Consider the following 21,430-nt stretch of genomic DNA (forward strand, 5'->3'; position numbering starts at 1 on the left):
CTGAAAAACAACCCTATAGCAATGTGCCTCTGCTAACAAACTGTACAGTTGGTGCAATGCGCTCAGGCGAGTAATGTTATTGTCGTATTTGCCCCATCCAACTTGTCCATGTTACCTTATAGAGAAGTGTCATTCATCACTCCATGTTTCCACTGTTCCATGATCTTGTGGTGTTGTGCTTTACAGCACTCAATCTGACGCTTGGTATTGTGCTTGCTGATGTAAAGCTTGCATTCAGGAGCCTGGTAATGGAAATCCATACCATAAAGCTCCCACTGCAGTTTTTGTTGTAATGTTAATGCCAGAGCAGGTTTGGACTCTGCAATTATTCTGTGGAGCATTAGTAGCTATTATTTACTATGGCCCTAAGCACTGGGTGACCCCACTCTGTAACTTTAAATGGTCCACCAGTTTTTGATTGAGTTGCTGAGGTTGATAAGAATGGTTTCACACTTGCGTTTGGCTGGTCTGCGTATGGCTGCGTAATCCTCCATTAAGCTCCGCCTACTTCCACATGCAAGCAGGCTCGTCAAAACACCGCATGCGGACTCATCCACATACAGCACATACCCAATATTCAAGATAGGTACGCAGGACGCATGCGGAAGTAGGCGGAGCTTAACAGAGGATGTACGCAGCCATGCACAGACCAGCCAAACGCAAGTGTGTACTTAGCCTAAAAACGTCATCTTCTCAGCATTACCAATCACAGTTCCAATCATGGAATATTTAGGAGGGAAGAAACCACACACTGAATGGAGCAAGATTGGATATTGCTGAGAACTGCTTCTCCACTGCTATTTGGGCGGATCACCTAAATCGTGTACCAAGCGGATTCATAGCCACACAGCTTATAGAACAATGCCATAATTTGCAAGTATGGGATTCTTCACCAAACTCTTTAATCACTGAGCGGAAAATGTTTCAGTTCTGACCAAAAACATGTAGAGAGCAGCACTTATGTTATATATAGTGTATTTGTCAATAGTATATACATTTTCTATCTCTGAACTTAAATCTATATTTTCTCATTGTCTTTCATGTCCGTTTATTCTACCCAGTTGCATTATGTGTAAATATCTTAAAATAATATTCAAGACTGCAATCCTGCAAAAAGAACCCTGCAACTACGAACACATCCTGTGAAACCTTAGGCAGCCACCAGAGGGCAATGTGATTTAAAGCTCAGCTTCTACTACCAATGCTGTTCGTTCTGCTTGCCCATGTCTAGGATGAAGTCAATGCTTCTCAGACTGTATTCAGACAGATACCGTAATCAATGGCAGCAGTCATCACTGAGGCCAGCAATTGTTATCAAGCTCTAAAAATTACTATGGTATTTAATGGACTTTGCATGTGCTGAATGGTGTATGGTGAATTTTGTGGGGGCTGTTTTTGCAGCGAGCGCTTACAGCTTTAAATGACATCACTTTGCTGTAGCCTTGTTAGCTATCTTGAGATTGGAGTGGCCATGATTTCTCCTCCCAGCTGTGCTTTCCAGCAGTCAGCGTTTTTTGATGGATGTGTCTGTGCAAGGCCTTGCATTATACATGTGCCATCACTCACTGAAGGTACAGACTTGTCACATAGCAGAAAAATCAGGGTCACTGCTTGCTTTTGAGAGCTTGGAAATAATGTTTTTTTTCTATTCTGTCAGTATATAAAAAGGAATGTGTAGAGACCCCTCTGCAGGCTTCTGGTGGGTGTTAAATGCTTAGAAAGTTTGATTTGTTAAACCTTTCTATACCTGCGTTTACTCCATCCAGTCTCGGTCACATTGTTGGGGAAAGGGAAGAGCCGGTAGCATAGCTACCGGGGGCCAGAGAGGGCCATCGCCCCAGGTCCCGCTCTCTGAGGGGGCTCACCCGGAGCTACGCTATGCAACTGTATTAACGTGCACAGCACGCCGATACAGTTACATTCTGCGGCAGAGCAGGGAGAATCGATCTCCCTGCTCTGCCGCCGGCCACTATGGGGCCCCTGAGGAGGCGATGGGGGGCTCTGTGCCGGCAGTGGGCCCCCGCCTGTCATTGCAGGGTCAGCTGTATCGGCTGGATGCCGATACAGCTGACCGCATTGATGACAGAGGGAGCGTTACTCTCCTCCCATCATCCCCTGTCAGCGTCTGACGTCACCGACGCCGACACTGACTGGGGGTCGCGATGATTTCAGTACTCGGCGCCTGCTGTCTGGAGATTATTATTATTATTTATTATTATAGCGCCATTTATTCCATGGCGCTTTACATGTGAGGAGGGGTATACATAATAAAAACAGGTACAATAATCTTGAACAATACAAGTCACAACTGGTACAGGAGGAGAGAGGACCCTGCCCGCGAAGGCTCACAATCTACAAGGGATGGGTGAGGATACAATAGGTGAGGAAGAGAGGTGAGTATTAGATTTTTCTTTTTTATCGGGTGCATTATACTGTACTGGCTGCCTAATGGGGGTGCATTGTATTGTACTGGCTGCCTAATGGGGGTGCATTACATTGTACAGGCTGCCTAATGGGGGTGGATTATACTATATAGACTGCCTAATGGGGTGCATTATACTATACAGACTGCCTAATGGAGGTGCATTATACTATACAGGCTGCCAAATGGGGGTGCATTATACTGTACAGGCTGCCTAATGGGGGTGCATTATATTGTACAGGTTACCTAATGGAATGCATTATATTGTACAGGCTGCCTAATGGGGGTGCATTCTATTGTACAAGCTGCCTAATGGGGGTGCATTATACTATGCTGACTGCCTAATGGGGGTGCATTGTATTGTACTGGCTACCCAATGGGGGTGCATTATAATATACAGGCTGCCTAATGGGGGTGCATTATACAATACAGGCTGCCTAATTGGGGTGCATTGTATTGTACAGGCTGCCTAATGGGGGTGCAATATATTGTACAGGCTGCCTAATGGGGGTGCATTATATTGTACAAGCTGCCTAATGGTGGTACATTGTATTGTACTGGCAGCCTAATGGGGGTGCATTGTATTGTACAGGCTGCCTAATGGGGGTGCATTGTATTGTACTGGTTGCCTAATAAGGGTGCATTGTATTATACAGGCTGCCCAAAGGGGATGCATTATGCTATACAGACTGCCTAATGGGGGTGCAATATACTATTCAGACTGCCTAATGGGGTGCATTATACTATACCTACTGCCTAATGGGGGTGCATTATACTATACAGGCTGCCTAATGGGGGTGCATTATACTATACAGGCCTATGGGGAGTGCATTATACTATGCAGGCCTATGGGGAGTGCATTATACTATACAGGCCTATGGGGAATGCATTATACTATACAGGCCTATGGGGAGTGCATTATACTATACAGGCCTATGGGGAGTGCATTATACTATACAGGCCTATGGGGAATGCATTATACTATACAGGCCTATGGGGAGTGCATTATACTATACAGGCCTATGGGGAGTGCATTATACTATACAGGCCTATGGGGAATGCATTATACAATACAGGCCTATGGGGAGTGCATTATACTATACAGGCCTATGGGGAGTGCATTATACTATACAGGCCTATGGGGAGTGCATTATACTATACAGGCCAATGGGGAGAGCATTACACTATACAGGCCTAAGGGGAGTGCATTATACTATACAGGCCTATGGAGAATGCATTATACTATACAGGCCTATGGGGAGTGCATTATACTATACAGGCCTATGGGGAGTGCATTATACTATACAGGCCTATGGGGAGAGCATTATACTATACAGGTCTATGGGGAATGCATTATACTATACAGGCTTATAGGGAGTGCATTATACTAAACAGGCCTATGGGGAACACATTATACTACACAGGCCTATGAGGAATGCATTATACTATATTAATGACTATCTGGCACATTATTCTATATGGAGGCTTTCTAGGGGGCCATCATACAGTGTGGGCATTGCAGTGAAAGGGCCATCACACAGTGTTGGGGATATCAAGCAGTTTGGGGCTACTAAGGGGTCAGTATACTGTGTGGGGGTACATTACAGTGAGGAGTCATCATGTTATGTATAAGAGAGCATCATGCTGTGTATAATGGAACTGTACAGGGAGGAGACTCGGAACATTATTCAATTTTAAGTGGGCACTTATTGTTATAGGGGAACGCAGGCTACTGTGACTATCAAAGTGGCACACAGGACACTATTACTTTTAGGGAGCAAAATGTGGGCACTGTTTTCTAGGGCACTTGCACCCGGCATTACTATATTCTAGAGGGTTGCTTTAGAATTTAGAGGGCACAGAGAACCACACAGCAGGTGCAGTAATAGGGACATATACGGCAGCAGCATTGGGGTACCAGTAGGATGATGAATTTGTGCAGGTTAGGAATAGATGGTGACGTGCTGAAAATATGAGCAGTGAAATGTGTCTTTGTTGTATTCTCTGCAGACGAGTCCTGGGTGGAAGAAGTTGGGTCAGTCTGGGCCAGATGGAAAAGACCGGAAAAGTGAACAACTCCATCAGAAAGTCACCATCTGTAACTGTACTTTGATCTGTTATATGTTCTGCAGGGCTGGTATCTACCACTGACCATATGGCGGTAATATCAATGTTGCTCTTTATATAGAGATTATTTTCAGCAACAGCATGGTCATCTGCTGAGGTTCTCCACTATTAGGGTGCGTCACCGAGTTGTAATCAAGGTTACCTGGTTAGGGGCCCACTGAGAAGCTTCGCTCCCCCTGAACCAAAACCCTAGCTATGCCTCTGAAAGCATGTGGCTTTAGGGATTGCTGGACCAATTTCAAATTAATATTGGGATGGATTATTGCTATGGGTTTGTGCATTGCGGAATACAAGGGCATGGTTGTTGGCAGATATTTTAAAATGTAATCATCAGTAAATGAAACAGCCATCAAGACCATCTGCAGATTACTTCAGATAGAACATGTGTCCATTACAGTCTATGTACATGACCATGCTTTTTTGTGGCCCGTGTGTCTTTGCAAAAATCATTTAGACATATCCATTTTTTTTACTGGCATCATAGATGAAAAGTATCGACACAAGTCGCTGGGTCTGTGAATATTCACAGGAAACACACAGATAACATCAGTGTAAAGTCCATGTGCTGTCTGTGATTAATATTTTAATGGACAGGAGAAGCTTTGTCATGGATTTATTTATCCATATGTAAAAATCACTGATTAAACTGACGGTTAGGCCGGCGTCACACTGGCGAGTTTTACGGACGTAAGAGCGCAGAAACTACGTCCGTAAAACTTGCATAACATACGGCACAATTATTCTCAATGGGGCTGCTCCTATTAGCCGTATATTACGGTTCAGTATTATACGGCGTTCTACGGCCGTACAAAATCGCAGCATGCTGCGTTTGTCAGCGTACTGCGCAAAAAAATCGCCAATGAAAGTCTATGGGGGCGAGAAAAATACGGATTCCACACGGACCAGCAGTGTGACTTGCGAGAAATACGCAGCGGTGTTAGTGAAAAGTCGGTAATTCAATTGCCGGCTTTTCATTTCTCCTGCACAAACCCGACAGGATATGAGACATGGTGTACATACAGTAAACCATCTCATATCCCCCTTTTTTTTGCATATTCCACACTACTAATGTTAGTAGTGTGTATGTGCAAAATTTCAGCGCTGTAGCTGCTAAAATAAAGGGTTAAATGGCGGAAAAAATTGGCGTGGGCTCCCGCGCAATTTTCTCCGCCAGAGCGGTAAAGCCAGTGACTGAGGGCAGATATTAATAGCCAGGAGAGGGTCCATGGTTATTGGCCCCCCCGTGGCTAAAAACATCTGCCCCCAGCCACCCCAGAAAAGGCACATCTGGAAGATGCGCCTATTCTGGCACTTGGCCACTCTCTTCCCACTCCCTGTAGCGGTGGGATATGGGGTAATGAAGGGTTAATGCCACCTTGCTATTGGAAGGTGACATTAAGCCAGATTAATGATGGAGAGGCGTCAATTATGACACCTATCCATTATTAATCCAATTGTAGGAAAGGGTTAAAACACACACACACATGATTAAAAAGGATTTTAATGAAATAAACACAGCGGTTGTTGTAATAATTTATTGTTCTCTCAAATCCATTTGCAGGCCCTCGCTTGGCAACATAATAAACGCACAAGATACATACCTTCTGATGTACTGTCAGGTCCAACGATGTAATCCATCTGAAGGGGTTAACTAATATTACAAGCAGGAGCCCTGCTAATGCAGTGGTGTGCTCGTGCTTGTAATTCCCCTGCGAATGAATGAAATGTAGGTCATTGACCTACATTTCATTCCTTCGCGGTGATGCGCCCCCTGCTGGATGTCCTCATATGACCTGGAGCGTGGGAAAAAGTTCCCAGGCTGCAGTTCATGAGAACATCCACCAGAGGGCGCCTCACCGCGAATGAATGAAATGTAGGTCAATGACCTACATTTCATTCATTCGCAGGGGAATTACAAGCACGAGCACACCACTGCATTAGCAGGGCTCCTGCTTGTAATATTAGTTAACCCCTTCAGGTGGATTACATCGTTGGACCTGACAGTACATCAGAAGGTATGTATCTTGTGCGTTTATTATGTTGCCAAGCGAGGGCCTGCAAATGGATTTGAGAGAACAATAAATTATTACAACAACCGCTGTGTTTATTTCATTAAAATCCTTTTTAATCATGTGTGTGTGTGTTTTTTAACCCTTTCCAACAATTGGATTAATAATGGATAGGTGTCATAATTGACGCCTCTCCATTATTAATCTGGCTTAATGTCACCTTCCAATAGCAAGGTGGCATTAACCCTTCATTACCCCATATCCCACCGCTACAGGGAGTGGGAAGAGAGTGGCCAAGTGCCAGAATAGGCGCATCTTCCAGATGTGCCTTTTCTGGGGTGGCTGGGGGCAGATGTTTTTAGCCACGGGGGGCCAATAACCATGGACCCTCTCCTGGCTATTAATATCTGCCCTCAGTCACTGGCTTTACCGCTCTGGCGGAGAAAATTGCGCGGGAGCCCACGCCAATTTTTTCCGCCATTTAACCCTTTATTTCAGCAGCTACAGCGCTGAAATTTTGCACATACACACTACTAACATTAGTAGTGTGGAATATGCAAAAAAAAAGGGGATATGAGATGGTTTACTATATGTAAACCATGTCTCATATCCTGTCGGGTTTGTGCAGGAGAAATAAAAAGCCGGCAATTGAATTACCGGCTGTTCACAGATATCGCGCTGAATGAAATCTAAATACAGAATATATATATATGTGTCTCAATGACATATATATATATATACTGTATATATGTTTTAATGAACATTTGAGCACATAAATCCATTAGATGTCGGTTTTGCAAGCCTGCGCGAAAATCTCGCAGTACGGATGCCATACGGATTACATACGGAGGATGCCATGCGCAAAATACGCTGACACACCCTGCCTACGGATCACTATTTTGGGAACATTTCACCATATTTCCGCCGTATTACGGCCGTAAAATACGGACCGTATTGTCTTACGCCGAGTGTGACGCCGGCCTAAAACTGACACACGGAGCAAACACTGAGGAAACTCAGATTGAAAAGACAGATGACACAATTTATTGGTATGAATAAGGTCTTAAATTCATTTTGCTATAGGTAATGTTGCACATAAAAACACACAAAAATTATATGCAAAATTAAAGGTGTTGTGTGATTTTTTTGTTTAGTAAAAAGGTAATCCAAAACGAAAGATTTAAATTTGCCAAACGATGGGGATTTTACCAGGAAATTTGATTTGCAGCTAATTTATTCTCAGCAGATTAAACGTCCTGTATTATGTGTTAGGTCTGAGGAGACCCCAGGGTATAATAAACATAAGATATAACAACTAATACTCACCTCACTGCTCCCCTCTGATGCTCACTGTCCCTTATACAGTCCTCTGCACCTTTCTTACTGCCTCCACGCATTGAATCCCAGGCATCTTCATGCTGTGCCAGGTCTTCCAGCCGCGACTAGGCCGGAGTATGCCCTTGTGCATGTCTGTTCTAAGGTCTGTACTTAGTAGTAGTTGGAGGTCCAGGCTCATGTCATGATGATCACGGCACTCTGACCTTACTTTTCACAATCAGAAAGAAGTCCAAGTACTGCTTAAGGCCAGGGGTCCTTGTCTATCATGAAGAGTCATGGCGTTTCAGTGCATGGTAGTAAAAAGTGTTGCAGGGTTAGGTTTTTTGTTGTTTTTGATGAATTTCCACAGATGAAACTACAAAAGATCTGCATTCTGGAGAATACGGATTTCTTTAAAGTTCAAGTTGGATTCAATCCACTCGAATACATTTGCCCAACTCTAAACCTGACATTTTGCAGTATACAGTTCCTCTGTGAAACCACCAAAAGGAAAAAGAAAAGTATTATGTGGTGTTTCAGAAATCAAAAAGCCATCCATGCAATACATGGATGAGTTGAGTCTTCCAGAAGAGCAGAGATTTGGACAGAAAGCAATGCAACATGACCATACATTTTCAGGAGATCGGGAACAAGATTGTAAAACCATGTTCAGAAATATAAAAACATGGCTGTATGTTTGCAGAAACAGCACCGCGCTTGTGCACAGGTCTTGTGTGAAATTGCAATTCAGCCTCATATCAGCGAAACTACAATATCAGAGTAATCTGACAGAGAGGTGTGACTTTGTTTTGGGCAAACATATGTTTCCAATACCATACAACCCCTTGTTGGACTGAGACTAAAATTAAGAAATGTATTATGTAACTTGTTATATATTTGTAACTTCTGCGATCTGCTCATTTTGTTTTTAAGGTTTTACGCCACCAGGGATGGACCGATCTTCTCCCGACAACAGTCCAGTGCATGGTCTAGCAAGGCAGCCATCAATTACCACAGGAGCCAATATTCCTATCATTACTGAGCTCGGTAAGCTACTTTCTATGGAAATCCATTGTTGCAATGCAGAACTTGAGCTAAGAATGACTGAATAAGGTCTGTTCACATATGTCTGGTAGTAATATTTTAAAATGCTAGCACTGACACATAATTGTCTATGGCCTATTTAACATGTTATTTTTTGTGGACGATGGTCCATAATTAAAAAAGATGGAGAAATGTCATATTTGCCCATTCTAATAAAAGGGACCATGAAAAACAATGGACAGCACAAGGATGCCATATATATCGCATTGGCCTGCTTTCCATTTAAATAATTTTAAAGCACCACTCCACTCCAGCGTTTTTTATATTTACTACTGGAGTGATGTCACCAATGTAAGTTCCCTGCCCATCGTATTATACTCTTTTTCTGCTGTCTTCTGTTACTCTCCAGTCGTCTTTAGCAGTTTATGACCTGCCGGATCACTCTAGTGTTTACTGGGCGATCGGCCAGTCACAACTCAATGTGAGTATATGAAAGCCAAAGTGGGGCCAGAACAAGTCTCTCATGGACCTACATTGAGTGCTAGCAACTGTTACCTATGACTTCCAGTCAGTCAGAAGTTGCAGTCACAAGATGGGGAGCAGGACCAGAGCAGTGCCAGGAAAAACTGAAGATGGCAGATAGTAAGTATAATACTAAGGGCAGAGAACTAACAATAACTCCACTCTAGCACTGAAAGAAAAAAAAAGTCTGGAGTGGTGCTTTCAGAAAACCAGTATATGTTTTGATGCTTATATTGCTGTGCCGCATATTAGAACCATAGTGTATATAGGATGGCAGATTGTCCTCTCATTAATATACATATGTTATTATATATTATTATCTATTTGCATTTTTGTTTTTCATGCTACTTTCACATTCAAATAAATATGCAATAAATCTATGAGACATTAATGAGAAGTTAATACTAAAAAAAATCTTTATATTGATATGTATTAGGGACTGTGGCCACACATAGCGATGATGGATTGGCAGGATTGTGGTTGCTTTGTTTGGCCTCACGCTTTGAATGCATGTTGACAAGACTGCAATCACACTCCTCAATATTGAAATTGCAACACCAAGAATGAAACGTAAAAAAAATCATGGAAATCACAGGATGACATGTTAATGACATGCAAATGATGAAAACATGGGAAAAAAAATCTCCAACACTTCTTGATTTATTCAGTATCAAGCATGAGCACCACATGCAGAAATCCTCGCACTTACACGTTGTGGCTGATATCAGTGAGGTTATTAATGACTGTGAGGAAAGTTCTGCCTCATTGAATGCATTTGGGCAAATCATCAATATCCGTTGCTGGCAGCTCCTTTTACAGTTGTTAACCAATTACCCAGATCTGCCTGATGGGAGACACATTAGGAAACCCTGCAGGTTGTGGTACCATGTTTTGGCTTTGTAGCCTGTTGACAGTAGCATTAGCAACATGCCGCCTGGAGTTTTCATGCTGAAAAACACACCTCCTGGGACACTTTGAAGAAATGGCTGTAATAATAATAATCTTTATTTTTATATAGCGCTAACATATTCCGCAGCGCTTTACAGTTTGCACACATTATCATCACTGTCCCTGATGGGGCTCACAATATAAATTCCCTATCAGTATGTCTATGTCTAGTAGGAATGTGGGAGGAAACCGCAGTGCCCGGAGGAGACTCACGCAAACACAGGGAGAACATACAAACTTCTTGGCTGTACTACTGGTTCTAGAATGTCAAATGGTTCTGTACTGCAAGTGCAGATGGACATCGCATACCAACATTAAGGCATTGTAGAGTGTCTACACAAACCATCACAACATTGGACAGGGAGCCAGACGTGACCTCATGACTTTCAAAGGCTATCACAGTGCAGAGCAAGACAGCAATGAAGGCTGGAATCCCCTTTAGCAATGAGTCTTGCTTTTGTCTTGAATGCATTGAATACTAAGGATTGGTCTGGAGACCAATGCCAAGAAGAGGCCTTCACGAGCGAGCATAACATTGATCCTACTTCCGGGATTATGGAGTGAGGTCACAATGAAGACTAACGGGGTCCAGCTAATAGCTCAGCGTTGCGTAGATTTTGTCTTAGAGCTCCTTGTGCAGCCACCAGGCCGCATATTGCTTTTGCTACTGTGAGCAGCCTTCGGGGCCTAAGCATATATTTCTATGTCTGATGCTCATATTTGATACTGAATAAATTGAGATGTATTGAAAATGATGTTTCCATTTTTCATCATTTGCATTTCAGTAGCATGTCTCCATCCTGTGATTTCCACAATTCCATGACTTTTCCTTTAGTGTTACAATTTCAATGGTGAGGAGTGTATATGGAAATATTGGATTGTGTTTCTAATGTTATAATAGACAGTTACCATAAATATACTGTATATAGGACTTTATATCTTTTAACTTTATACAGTAGACTTGCATATTACATATTCCTCATATGCAATGCCATAGATTGTATATGAGATGACATTGCAATTTGTTTTACTGGTTTCACAACTGTCGTCCCTCTGCTTTACTCTCTTCCTTCTTTGTGTGTGTACCCTTTCACCTGCTCACTCACTGAGCTGCCTTATTACCTCACCCTCTTTCTGTCTTTTCTCTTTGATCCCCTCCTGCCTTGTACCCTTCTAACACTTACCCCTTCAGCTAAGCCTGGCAAACTGCTACCTTTGATTTCATTCAGTCAGGAAAAAAACAGTGGAACTCACATACCAATAATTACAGAGTTGGGTAAGAAGAAGCGTCTCTTCTTTCTTTACCATGTTGTGGCTGTGGATATTTTATGGCTGCCCCCTTTAGAGGCGCAACCAGGAAACTGAGCTTAAAATTAAAATATATATATATATATATATATATATATATATATATATATATATATATATATAAATAAATAATCAAAATATTGCTCTGAGCTCAAATGCTGCAATTGCTAAATTGGTTCTGCCCTTAGATATGTTAGTGGCTAGAGTCATTTGAACTCTCCCTGTAGTTTTTTAGTTTTTTACCTTTTGCTTTTCTCTGTAGTAATATAATCATCTCCTTAAAAAAGAAAGAATGTTTTTATTGAGAAAATTCTCTAATTGTTTTGTTGGCTCTTTCTCCCAGGCTTTTCCCCACAAGGTTTTCTATATATTGTGTGTGTGAAGGTTATGTGATCCTTCCACGTAGATTGTATCAAGCGATCCAACAAGATGTACATGACCATGTGAGGAAAGTCTGTGGCCTGAAAGAAGTCTTTTGAGAGGGAATCCTTTTCATGGTTGCCAACTTGTCTTTTTTGTTTTTTTCTGGACAAGTTATCCAAAAATAAAAGCACATTTTTTTTTTACAAGACAATTTGGAAAACTATAATGGGAAATGTTATACACCCATTACCAACATGTACTGTGAGCTGTAAAGTGATAATTACATTCCCAATGATCTGCTCAAGTACCACCATCCTCTAAGAAAAAAATCAGGGAGACCTCTTTTTTCTAATAGACACTGGAAAAAATACACAAAATTCAGAAACTGTCCAGGAGGGTCTGAACGGTTGGCAACTCTGGTTCATCTGATAGTATCTGGCACCCTCAGGAGATACATATAACAGCTTTGTCTTCTGCTGTTGGTCTGGTTGCACCCCTGATCTGCATATAACTCACTGTATTTATAAATATTTTTTTGTGATCTTTTGTTTTATTTCACATCAAGTGTTTTCAAAACTTATTTTTTCTTTTGGCTGTCAATGAAACATTGCCTTTCCTTCATTATCATGCAGTTCTTAGGTCCTGGTTGCTTCTGTTCTGTGCTTGTGTGTGGCTCTAGTTTTTAAGTGAACTGGTTTGCATTTCTGTAACGATTTTCTGTTCATGGCTCTCATGCCAACATCAGTATGGCTTTGATCACAATAACCTCTGATACAGAATGTTTTCTTATAACAGAGCTGATACCTTGCTGCCCCTAGCTTCTGTTTGTCTGTCAGTATGATTGGCTGCTCAAACAAGGGAGACATTATTCAAAAGGCAAAAAACTCAAGATTCCTTATGCCCCGCAGCTTTTATCCTAGTGTTTGTTTCTCATTTCTGACTTCTCTAGTGTGATCAAGCTCTTGGGTTATTGAAGAGCAGATAGCCAGCTTTTCTTGGGGGCAGTGGAAGGTTCTGAGACATGTTCAGCAGGAAGAAACTTGCTGAAGCAGTGCGGGATAAATCTACGATGTGCATCTACCTGCTACACGCTTCCTCTATTCATGTTTACATACATACATTAACCTTGACGATAGTTCATACATTATTGGCAATCATATTTTATTGACCTCCTATAATGGTGCAACGCTATGAGTTGCTTGAGACATAGGAACTGTGCCTCAGTATTTCAATGTATTATATATGTAAGATAGAGGTGATAGATTATGTGCGATGGATTCATGGATGGATAGATAAATGGATAGATAGAGAGATGGATATTAGATAGATACTGTAGACTGATGGATAGTTAGATGGATAGAGAGATGGACAGATAAAGACATGGATAGAGAGATGGATATTGGATACTTAGAAAGATGGGTGGATAGAGAGATGGATAGATAAATGGATAGAGAGATAGATATTAGATAGAACCTGTAGATAGATGGATAGTTAGATGGATTGAGAGATGGATTGAGAGATGGATAGAGAGATGGATAGATATGAGATAGCAGTCAAAAAACGGAAAGCAGCACTCCAAAAATTGTTTCAAATAAGGTGGACTTTATTGGGTTCACATGGTGTGGCGACGTTTTGGCTCCAAGCCTTTTTCAAGCTTGGAGCCGAAACGTCGCCACGCCATGTGGACCCAATAAAGTCTACCTTATTTGAAACAATTTTTGGAGTGCTGCTTTCCGTTTTTTGACTGCTATATATTGGAAAGTATGGATTGATTGCTGGGAGGCTGTGCACCCATCCAATATTAGTGCTGTTCCATTTTTTCTAACTAGATATGGGATAGATAGATAGATAGATAGATAGATAGATATGATATGGAAAAGATGGATGAGAGAGAGATGGATAGATAGATATAGACATATATGGGATAGATGGATAGATAGATATCACTGCCAGTTGTAAAAGTACCAGACGCATCAAGCAAGGTCTGTAGCTGAATTATTTTTTTCAGACTGAGTTTCTTTGGTGTGAATTTCAGTGTATATTCCACACCGAAATCTATATGAAATTTGCCAAGAAACTTCCTCACATTGATTTAAATGGGAAACTTACAGTATATCAGTATAGTAACAACATGGATATGAAATTGATGTTGTAGGAAAAGAAAGTTGAGTAGCTCGACTCAATGAGGCTAATCCAAATGCAGAACTGCAGCAAATCAAACTGTGATTCCAATGCAGAATCCTAAAGGACAGCCTGGAATATCTGATGCAGATTCTCTAATCAGCATCTGATCCTTCCCAATGGAAAATATAAGGGTTTTATACCATTAGATTAAATTTAGTTGATGACAAATATAGGAATTTTACAATATAGTTGTTGCGATGCATTTATATGGGTTAATAGTAAATCAGCATACTGCTATGTTCTACGGCTTCATAACATGGTCTTTATGGCTTGCAGTGAATGATTCCAATGTTCAGTTCCTGGACCAGGATGATGATGATGACCCAGACACTGAGCTGTACCTAACGCAGCCTTTTGCCTGTGGCACTGCCTTTGCTGTAAGCGTGCTAGATTCACTCATGAGTGCGGTAAGTATCACTTTTTTTCCCCAAACTTGACACAATTTTTGTGTCATGACTCATAATATTTTTATAGTGACCATTTGTTAAGTGATACCAAGTGGTGAAATGGATTAACTCTTCTTTGTCATTGAGAAATCATTAAATCTGAAAACACAAGTTTAATTAACTTCTTTTAATACTGTTGGATCTTTTCCCTTCAAGTGTCATTTTATTACTATTTAGGCAATTGAGTGACTGAAAGTGCAATTTTTTTAAACAGACGAATGACTAGTATATACCTTTATTATTCTTTGCCAAAATTGAATTAAATAACTACCAATTTACATTGACCCCCCACACTCTTGACAGAAAAGTTACTATACATTTCTCATGTGCAGTCAACCTTTGCCCATTCAGCGCGCTGATCTGGGTCATCCTCGTTGAGATACTGCAGCAGCTGGATTTTGTAAGGGTGCTATTTGTGAGTAGCTAATATCCGCCAAAGGGATGTTCGACTGATGCCACATCGGCGCGCTGAATTTGCAGAATGGGCAAAACAAAATTGGAACAGGACCCTCAGTTTAAACAGAACATTATGTTCAGTGATGAGGCAAACTTTTTTGGGTGATGCATTTTTATGGATACACCTAAATAACATGGGAATGTTGACAGTTTTCTTGCGTAGGGTGTCTTGCATTGAAATCTGCTGCAATGACCCGGGTACTGCGTTCACCAGACATCAACAAAATGTCTATCTGCTCCTCACGTGTTAACCTCTGCGACATGTCAATGGCTGTAAACAAAGAAAAAACGTGTAAACTGTAAGCACACCATTGTTTTTTCTTGTGAAATTCTCAATAAGTTTAATGTGTCACATGACCCTCTTCCCATTGGAAAAAATAAAGTTTGATCCAAATTGGCTGACTTCAAAATGGCCGCCATGGTCACCACCCATCTTGAAAAGTTTTCCCCCTCCAATATACTAATGTGCCACAAACAGGAAGTTGATATCACCAGCCATTCCCATTTTATTTAGGTGTATCCATATACATGGCCCACCCTGTATAAAAAAAATGGTGAAACAGTACATTAAATATAAGTACATTGAGTGCAAGGCCTCCCATGCAAGGAATCCCTTCCTTGCAAAAAACAATATAGAAAATGGAAAAACAGGCAGCACTCCAATACTTATTAAAAATCAAATGGACTTTAATAGCACTGGTGGCATGGGACGTTCCGACTACAATGAGCCTTTCTCGGGCCTTGAAAAAGCTTGAGAAAGGCTCATTGTAGCCAAAACGTCTCTATTTTTGAACATCTTTAATACATGACACTCTTTAATTTCTATGCTGCATTTCAGTCTATATGTATAACGCTGACAGCACACGGATATCACACGGATGTCACATGGATATCACAAACGTACACATGGATGGCACACAGACATAGAACACGGATCTCACCAGTACTGGTTTTCCAGTACCAAAATCACCAGAACGTGTGAAGGGGGATTTTTATAAATTTTAAAAACTGCACGACAGTGGGGATTTTCTACCATCATATACTTTCAATGCTCCATGGAATACATTTTCATATGGATATTTCTGCTTTTGAGTTGGCAAATTAATATAAAATACACAGTTGGTTCTCACACTATGACCAGTATGATTAGGTAAGGCAGCCTAATGCAGCCAGTATAATTCCTGGGAAAGACAAAACGTAACATTTTTTTTTACAGTTTTTAATTACTGTTTTTAGACGGGTAATAATAGCCCATTTCATCTGTGACTTAATGCAGCAGAAAGTCCCTGCTAAGACTAGATCCTTAAATCCAAGTCTGCTGGTTGACAACTTGTACTTGTGCACTCTCTACAGTGCATAGAGACAATTCTAATGAAGCAGTCATCATCATGACACAACATTAATATTTAACACATCCATTGTGGGCTCGGGCGTGCAGTCACTGTCAGGTTGTCAGTGCGGCCAACAATTTGTAAGCTTCCCTTATACCCTAGAGTTTTTTAAAAGGACACGCGGCTGTCTACCATTTAGTTGAATGTTTAATTGATACATGTTGCTGTCAGAGCAGCTAAAAGAGAGTTTAACAGCACCCAAGACCTGAGTCCACTGAGAGATAATCAGCTGTGACATTTGCAACACAAAAAGTAGGCTCCAAACCAATGTGTGTCATGTCTAAAAAGGCATTCATGCTTTAACTACACCCAGTAGCCTACAATTACAAATCTTGATGCCTTTATTAACTGTTATGCGGAAATATTTTCTGCACCAGGTTATTAAGTGAATGAAGCTCTGCAATAGATTACACAACTAGGACTAGGACTGCACACAGACATGTCTCTGTCCGTAGGTGTTCAGCAGATAGTCAACTTTCCATACCGGTCATTTAAAGCCTTCCTTGATTTAAAGTGTCTGAGTAAAATCTTTAATTTTATGCAGAAAGCCTGCTGAAGTACCACGATTACCATATTTTATGCATACCTTAAATGGTATATTTATCAGGTTTATCACCCTGTGCAAAGATTTAGTTTGTTGCCCTGTCCACTGACCAAGGGTTCTGTTTTCTGACCTAGGGCAAAGAAACCACTAGCCTTATTCTATCATAGCCAGATGTCCTGTTATTGATACACAGACAATTGGTTAAGTAAAGGGTGTGAGGTAATGTTTTTGTCACATCAAAACTTTGAAATCTATTGAATAGTTATAACTAACAAGTGACAGAGAACAGCAGTAAAGGTAGTGTGCATGTGATCAAGGGACCCACAAAAGGAGAAGACATTCTTTATGACATCTTGGTAAACACTGGATACCATCACATTGCTAACCTGTCTTTTAATTGATGTTTTTTCCCAGACATACTTCAATGATAACATTTTAACTCTAATCCGAACATTGGTGACTGGAGGAGCAACACCAGAACTAGAAGCACTTATAGCAGAAGAGAATGCATTACGGGGCGGGTATAGCACCCCACAAACTCTAGCTAACAGAGACCGTTGCCGAGTAGCCCAATTGGCTTTATATGATGGCCCATTTGCTGACCTTGGGGTAAGAAAAAATTACTGGTCCTTCCTTTTTTAAATATTTATGGTAATCTTAGTGTTTGTGTGATAAATACGGTTAGGTCCAGAAATATTTGGACAATGACACAAGTTTTGCCATTATAGTTGTTTACCAAATGTATTCAAGATAGATATACAGTATAATCAATATGAGCTTAAAGGGTGACTAACAGCTTTAATTTTGATCACATCCTAATTGGAGTAAGGCTTTAGGAACTACATTTCTTTACTATGTAGCTGCCTCTTTTGAAAGGGATCAAAAGTAATTGGACAGTTATCTCAAAAGCTCGTTAATGGGGTGCATGGTCTATTCCCTCATTAATTCATAATGAATTAAGCTGGTACAAGGTCTAGAGAAGATCCCAGGTGTGGCATTTGCATTTGGAAGCTGTTGTGGTAAACCTACAACATGCGGTCAAAGGAGCTCTCAATTGAAGAGAAACAGAGCATCATTAGGCTGAAAAAAGAAGAAGAAATCCATCAGAGAGATAGAAGAAATCTTATGAGTGTCCAAATTGACACTTTGGAACATTCTGCAAAAAAAAGCGCACTTATTTGCTTGGGAAAAATGGCCTGGACATCCACAGAAGACTACAGTGGTGGATGATTGCATAATCCTTTTCATGGTGAAGAAAAACCCCTTCACAAAATCCCCTTCACAAAATTCATTTCTAGGAAGTAGGTATTTCAGTATCTATGCCTACCATAAAGAGAAGACTTCATGAGCGCAAATACAGATGGTTCACCATAAGGTGCAAACCATCAATCAGACTTAAAACTAGAAAGGCCAGATTATACTTGGTCCAGTTCTGGAAAAGCATTTTTTGGACAGATGAAGACCAACCAGTGCCAGAATGAAAGAAGAAAGTATGGAGAAGTCTTGAAACAGCTCATGATCCATAGCACACCACAACTCTGTAACCCATGGTGGAGGCAGTGTTATGGCATGGGCATGCATGTCTTCCAATGGCCATGGGTCACTAGTGTTTATTGATGATGTGACTGAACACAGAAGCAGCCGGATGAATTTTGAAGTGTGCAGGGCTATACTTCTTGCTCAGATTTAACCACATGCAGCCAGGTTAATTAGACAGCACTTTCACAGTACAATGTGACAATAACCCTAAACATACTACAAAAGCAGCCCAGGAGTTTTTAAGGCAGAGAATTGGAATATTCTGCAATGGCCTAGTCAATCACCAGATCTCAACTCCATCAAGTATGCCTTTCACATGCTTAACCCCTTTACCCCGAAGGGTGGTTTGCACGTTAATGACCGGGCCAATTTTTACAAATCTGACCACTGTCCCTTTATGAGGTTATAACTCTGGAACGCTTCAACAGATCTTGATGATTCTGACACTGTTTTCTCGTGACATATTGTACTTCATGATAGTGGTAAAAGTTCTTTGATATTACCTGTGTTTATTTGTGAAGAAAATGGAAATTTGGCAAAAATTTAGAAAATTTCGCAATTTTCCTACTTTGAATTTTTATGCCCTTAAATCACAGAGATATATCACACAAAATACTTAATAAGCAACATTTCCCATATGTCTACTTTACATCAGCACAATTTTGGAATCAACATTTTTTTGTTAGGGAGTTATAAGGGTTAAAATTTGACCAGCAAAATCTCATTTTTACAACACCATTTTTTTAGGGACCACATCTGTTATGATCTGGTGACCTTGGAGCCGCATGAAACTTTCTCTGGAGTTGGTGGAACCTGTACTAACCGCAAATCCTGAACTAACACCGCAACTAGAAGTAGCCGTGGGGTGTGCCTAACAAGCCCTAGACACCTCGACACAGCCGGAGGACTAAATACCCCTATAGATGGAAATAGGAATGCTACCTTGCCTCAGAGCAGACCCCCAAAGGATAGGCAGCCCCCCACGAATAATGACTGTGAGTAGGAGAAGAATAGACACACGCAGGTAGAAAACAGGATTTAGCAAAAGAGGCCACTCTAGCTAAATAGGAAAGGATAGGACAGATTACTAGGCAGTCAGTATTAAAACCCTTCCAAAAATATCCACAGCAGATAATACAAAAAGTTCCACAATCTAACTAAAGACATGGAATGTATATCTGCCACTCCAGAGAATCCAACAAGACTGAGAAAATATTGACACAATCTAAGCTGGACAAGAAAACACAAAGAATAGCACTGAATTGTGAAGCACATAGCATGTGTGCCACAGGAAAAAAAAAAACAGACACTTATCTTTGCTGATTTGGCAGAAAGGCAGGAGGAACCAAGCAGAGGTCCAACACCTCCCAACAACAATTGACAACTGGCAAGGACTAATGAATCCTGCACGCCTAAATACCCCAGTCAAAACTGCAATCAGCAGATACACCTGACCAGGACTGCAACTCAGGGGCAACTGCATTACCACCTACAACCACCGGAGGGAGCCCAAAAGCAGAATTCACAACACACATCACATTTGAAGTCACTTTGAGGGGTCTATATGATAGAAAATACCCAAGTGTGACACCATTCTAAAATCTGCACATCTCAAGGTACTAAAAACCACATTCAAGAAGTTTATTAACCCTTCAGGTGTTTCACAGGAATTTTTGGAATGTTTAAAAAAAGTGAACATTTAACTTTTTTCACAAAAAATTTAATTCAGCTCCAATTTGTTTTACTTTACCAAGGGTAACAGGAGAAACTGGACCCTAAAAGTTGTTGTCCAATTTGTCCTGAGTACGCTGATACCCCATATGTGGTGGTAAACCACTGTTTGGGTGCATGGCAGAGCTCGGAAGGGAAGGAGCACCATTTGACTTTTCAATGCAAAATTGAAAATTGGAGATCCCCTGATGTGCCTAAGCAGTGGAAACCCCCCAATTCTAACTGAAACCCTAATCCAAACACACACCTTACCCTAATCCCAACCATAACCCTAACCACACCCCTAACCCTAATCCCAACCCTAATCCCAACCGTAAATGTAATCCAAACCCTAACTTTAGCCCCAACCCTAACCCTAGCCCCAACCCTAACTTTAGCCCCAACCCTAACCCTAACTTTAGCCCCGAACCTAACCCTTACTTTAACCCTAACCCTAACTTTAGCCCCAACCCTAACCCCAACCCTAACTTTAGCCCCAACCCTAACCCTAACATTAGCCCCAACCCTAACCCTAATTTAGCCCCAACCCTAACCCTAACTTTAACCCCAACCCTAACCCTAACTTTAGCCCCAATCCTAACCCTAACTTTAGCCCTAACCCGAACCCTAACTTTAGTCCCAACCCTAACCCTAACTTTAGCCCCAACCCTAATGGGAAAATGGAAATAAATACAGTTTTAAAAATTTTATTATTTTTCCCTAACTAAGGGGGTGATGAAGGGGGGTTTGGTTTACTTTTATATCTGCAAAATTTTCTTCCATTGTTTACACATTTTCATATATCTTATTATATATGCCCAAAGTCTGACCTTACTGTGCTGTTATTTTTTTGTAGGATGGTGGATGTTATGGAGATTTGTATTGCAAAGCGTTAAAAACATACAACATGCTTTGCTTTGGCATATATCGGTTACGAGATGCCCATCTGAGCACACCTAGCCAGTGTACCAAAAGGTAGGTAAATGTTACAATTAAGGTTTAAAATGCCGGATTTTCGGATTATAACACACACTTTTTCCTCCAAATTTGGGAGGAAATGGTGGTGCGTTCTATAATCCGAAGGTAGCTTACCGGGGGGG

The 21,430-nt window shown here is 41.0% G+C and overlaps 1 protein-coding gene across 26 annotated transcripts in view; it reads left to right on the top strand.

The window, feature by feature from the left end:
• KCNMA1 (potassium calcium-activated channel subfamily M alpha 1) overlaps positions 1-21,430 on the top strand; it is a 1,075,276-nt gene that overhangs the window by 1,028,437 nt on the left and 25,409 nt on the right. For 13 of the 26 annotated variants that reach the window (XM_077259420.1, XM_077259414.1, XM_077259417.1 and 10 more), the window contains 5 exons: positions 8,809-8,922; positions 11,582-11,665; positions 14,521-14,651; positions 17,496-17,690; positions 21,187-21,305. In XM_077259420.1, the coding sequence (XP_077115535.1) occupies positions 8,809-8,922; positions 11,582-11,665; positions 14,521-14,651; positions 17,496-17,690; positions 21,187-21,305 (643 nt within the window). The remainder of the gene's footprint in view (positions 1-8,808; positions 8,923-11,581; positions 11,666-14,520; positions 14,652-17,495; positions 17,691-21,186; positions 21,306-21,430) is intronic. The other 13 variants (XM_077259433.1, XM_077259421.1, XM_077259435.1 and 10 more) reach the window with 1 other exon arrangement.

This window comes from Ranitomeya variabilis, chromosome 4 (assembly GCF_051348905.1).
Source record: "Ranitomeya variabilis isolate aRanVar5 chromosome 4, aRanVar5.hap1, whole genome shotgun sequence".
In the NCBI taxonomy this organism is placed as follows: domain Eukaryota; kingdom Metazoa; phylum Chordata; class Amphibia; order Anura; family Dendrobatidae; genus Ranitomeya; species Ranitomeya variabilis.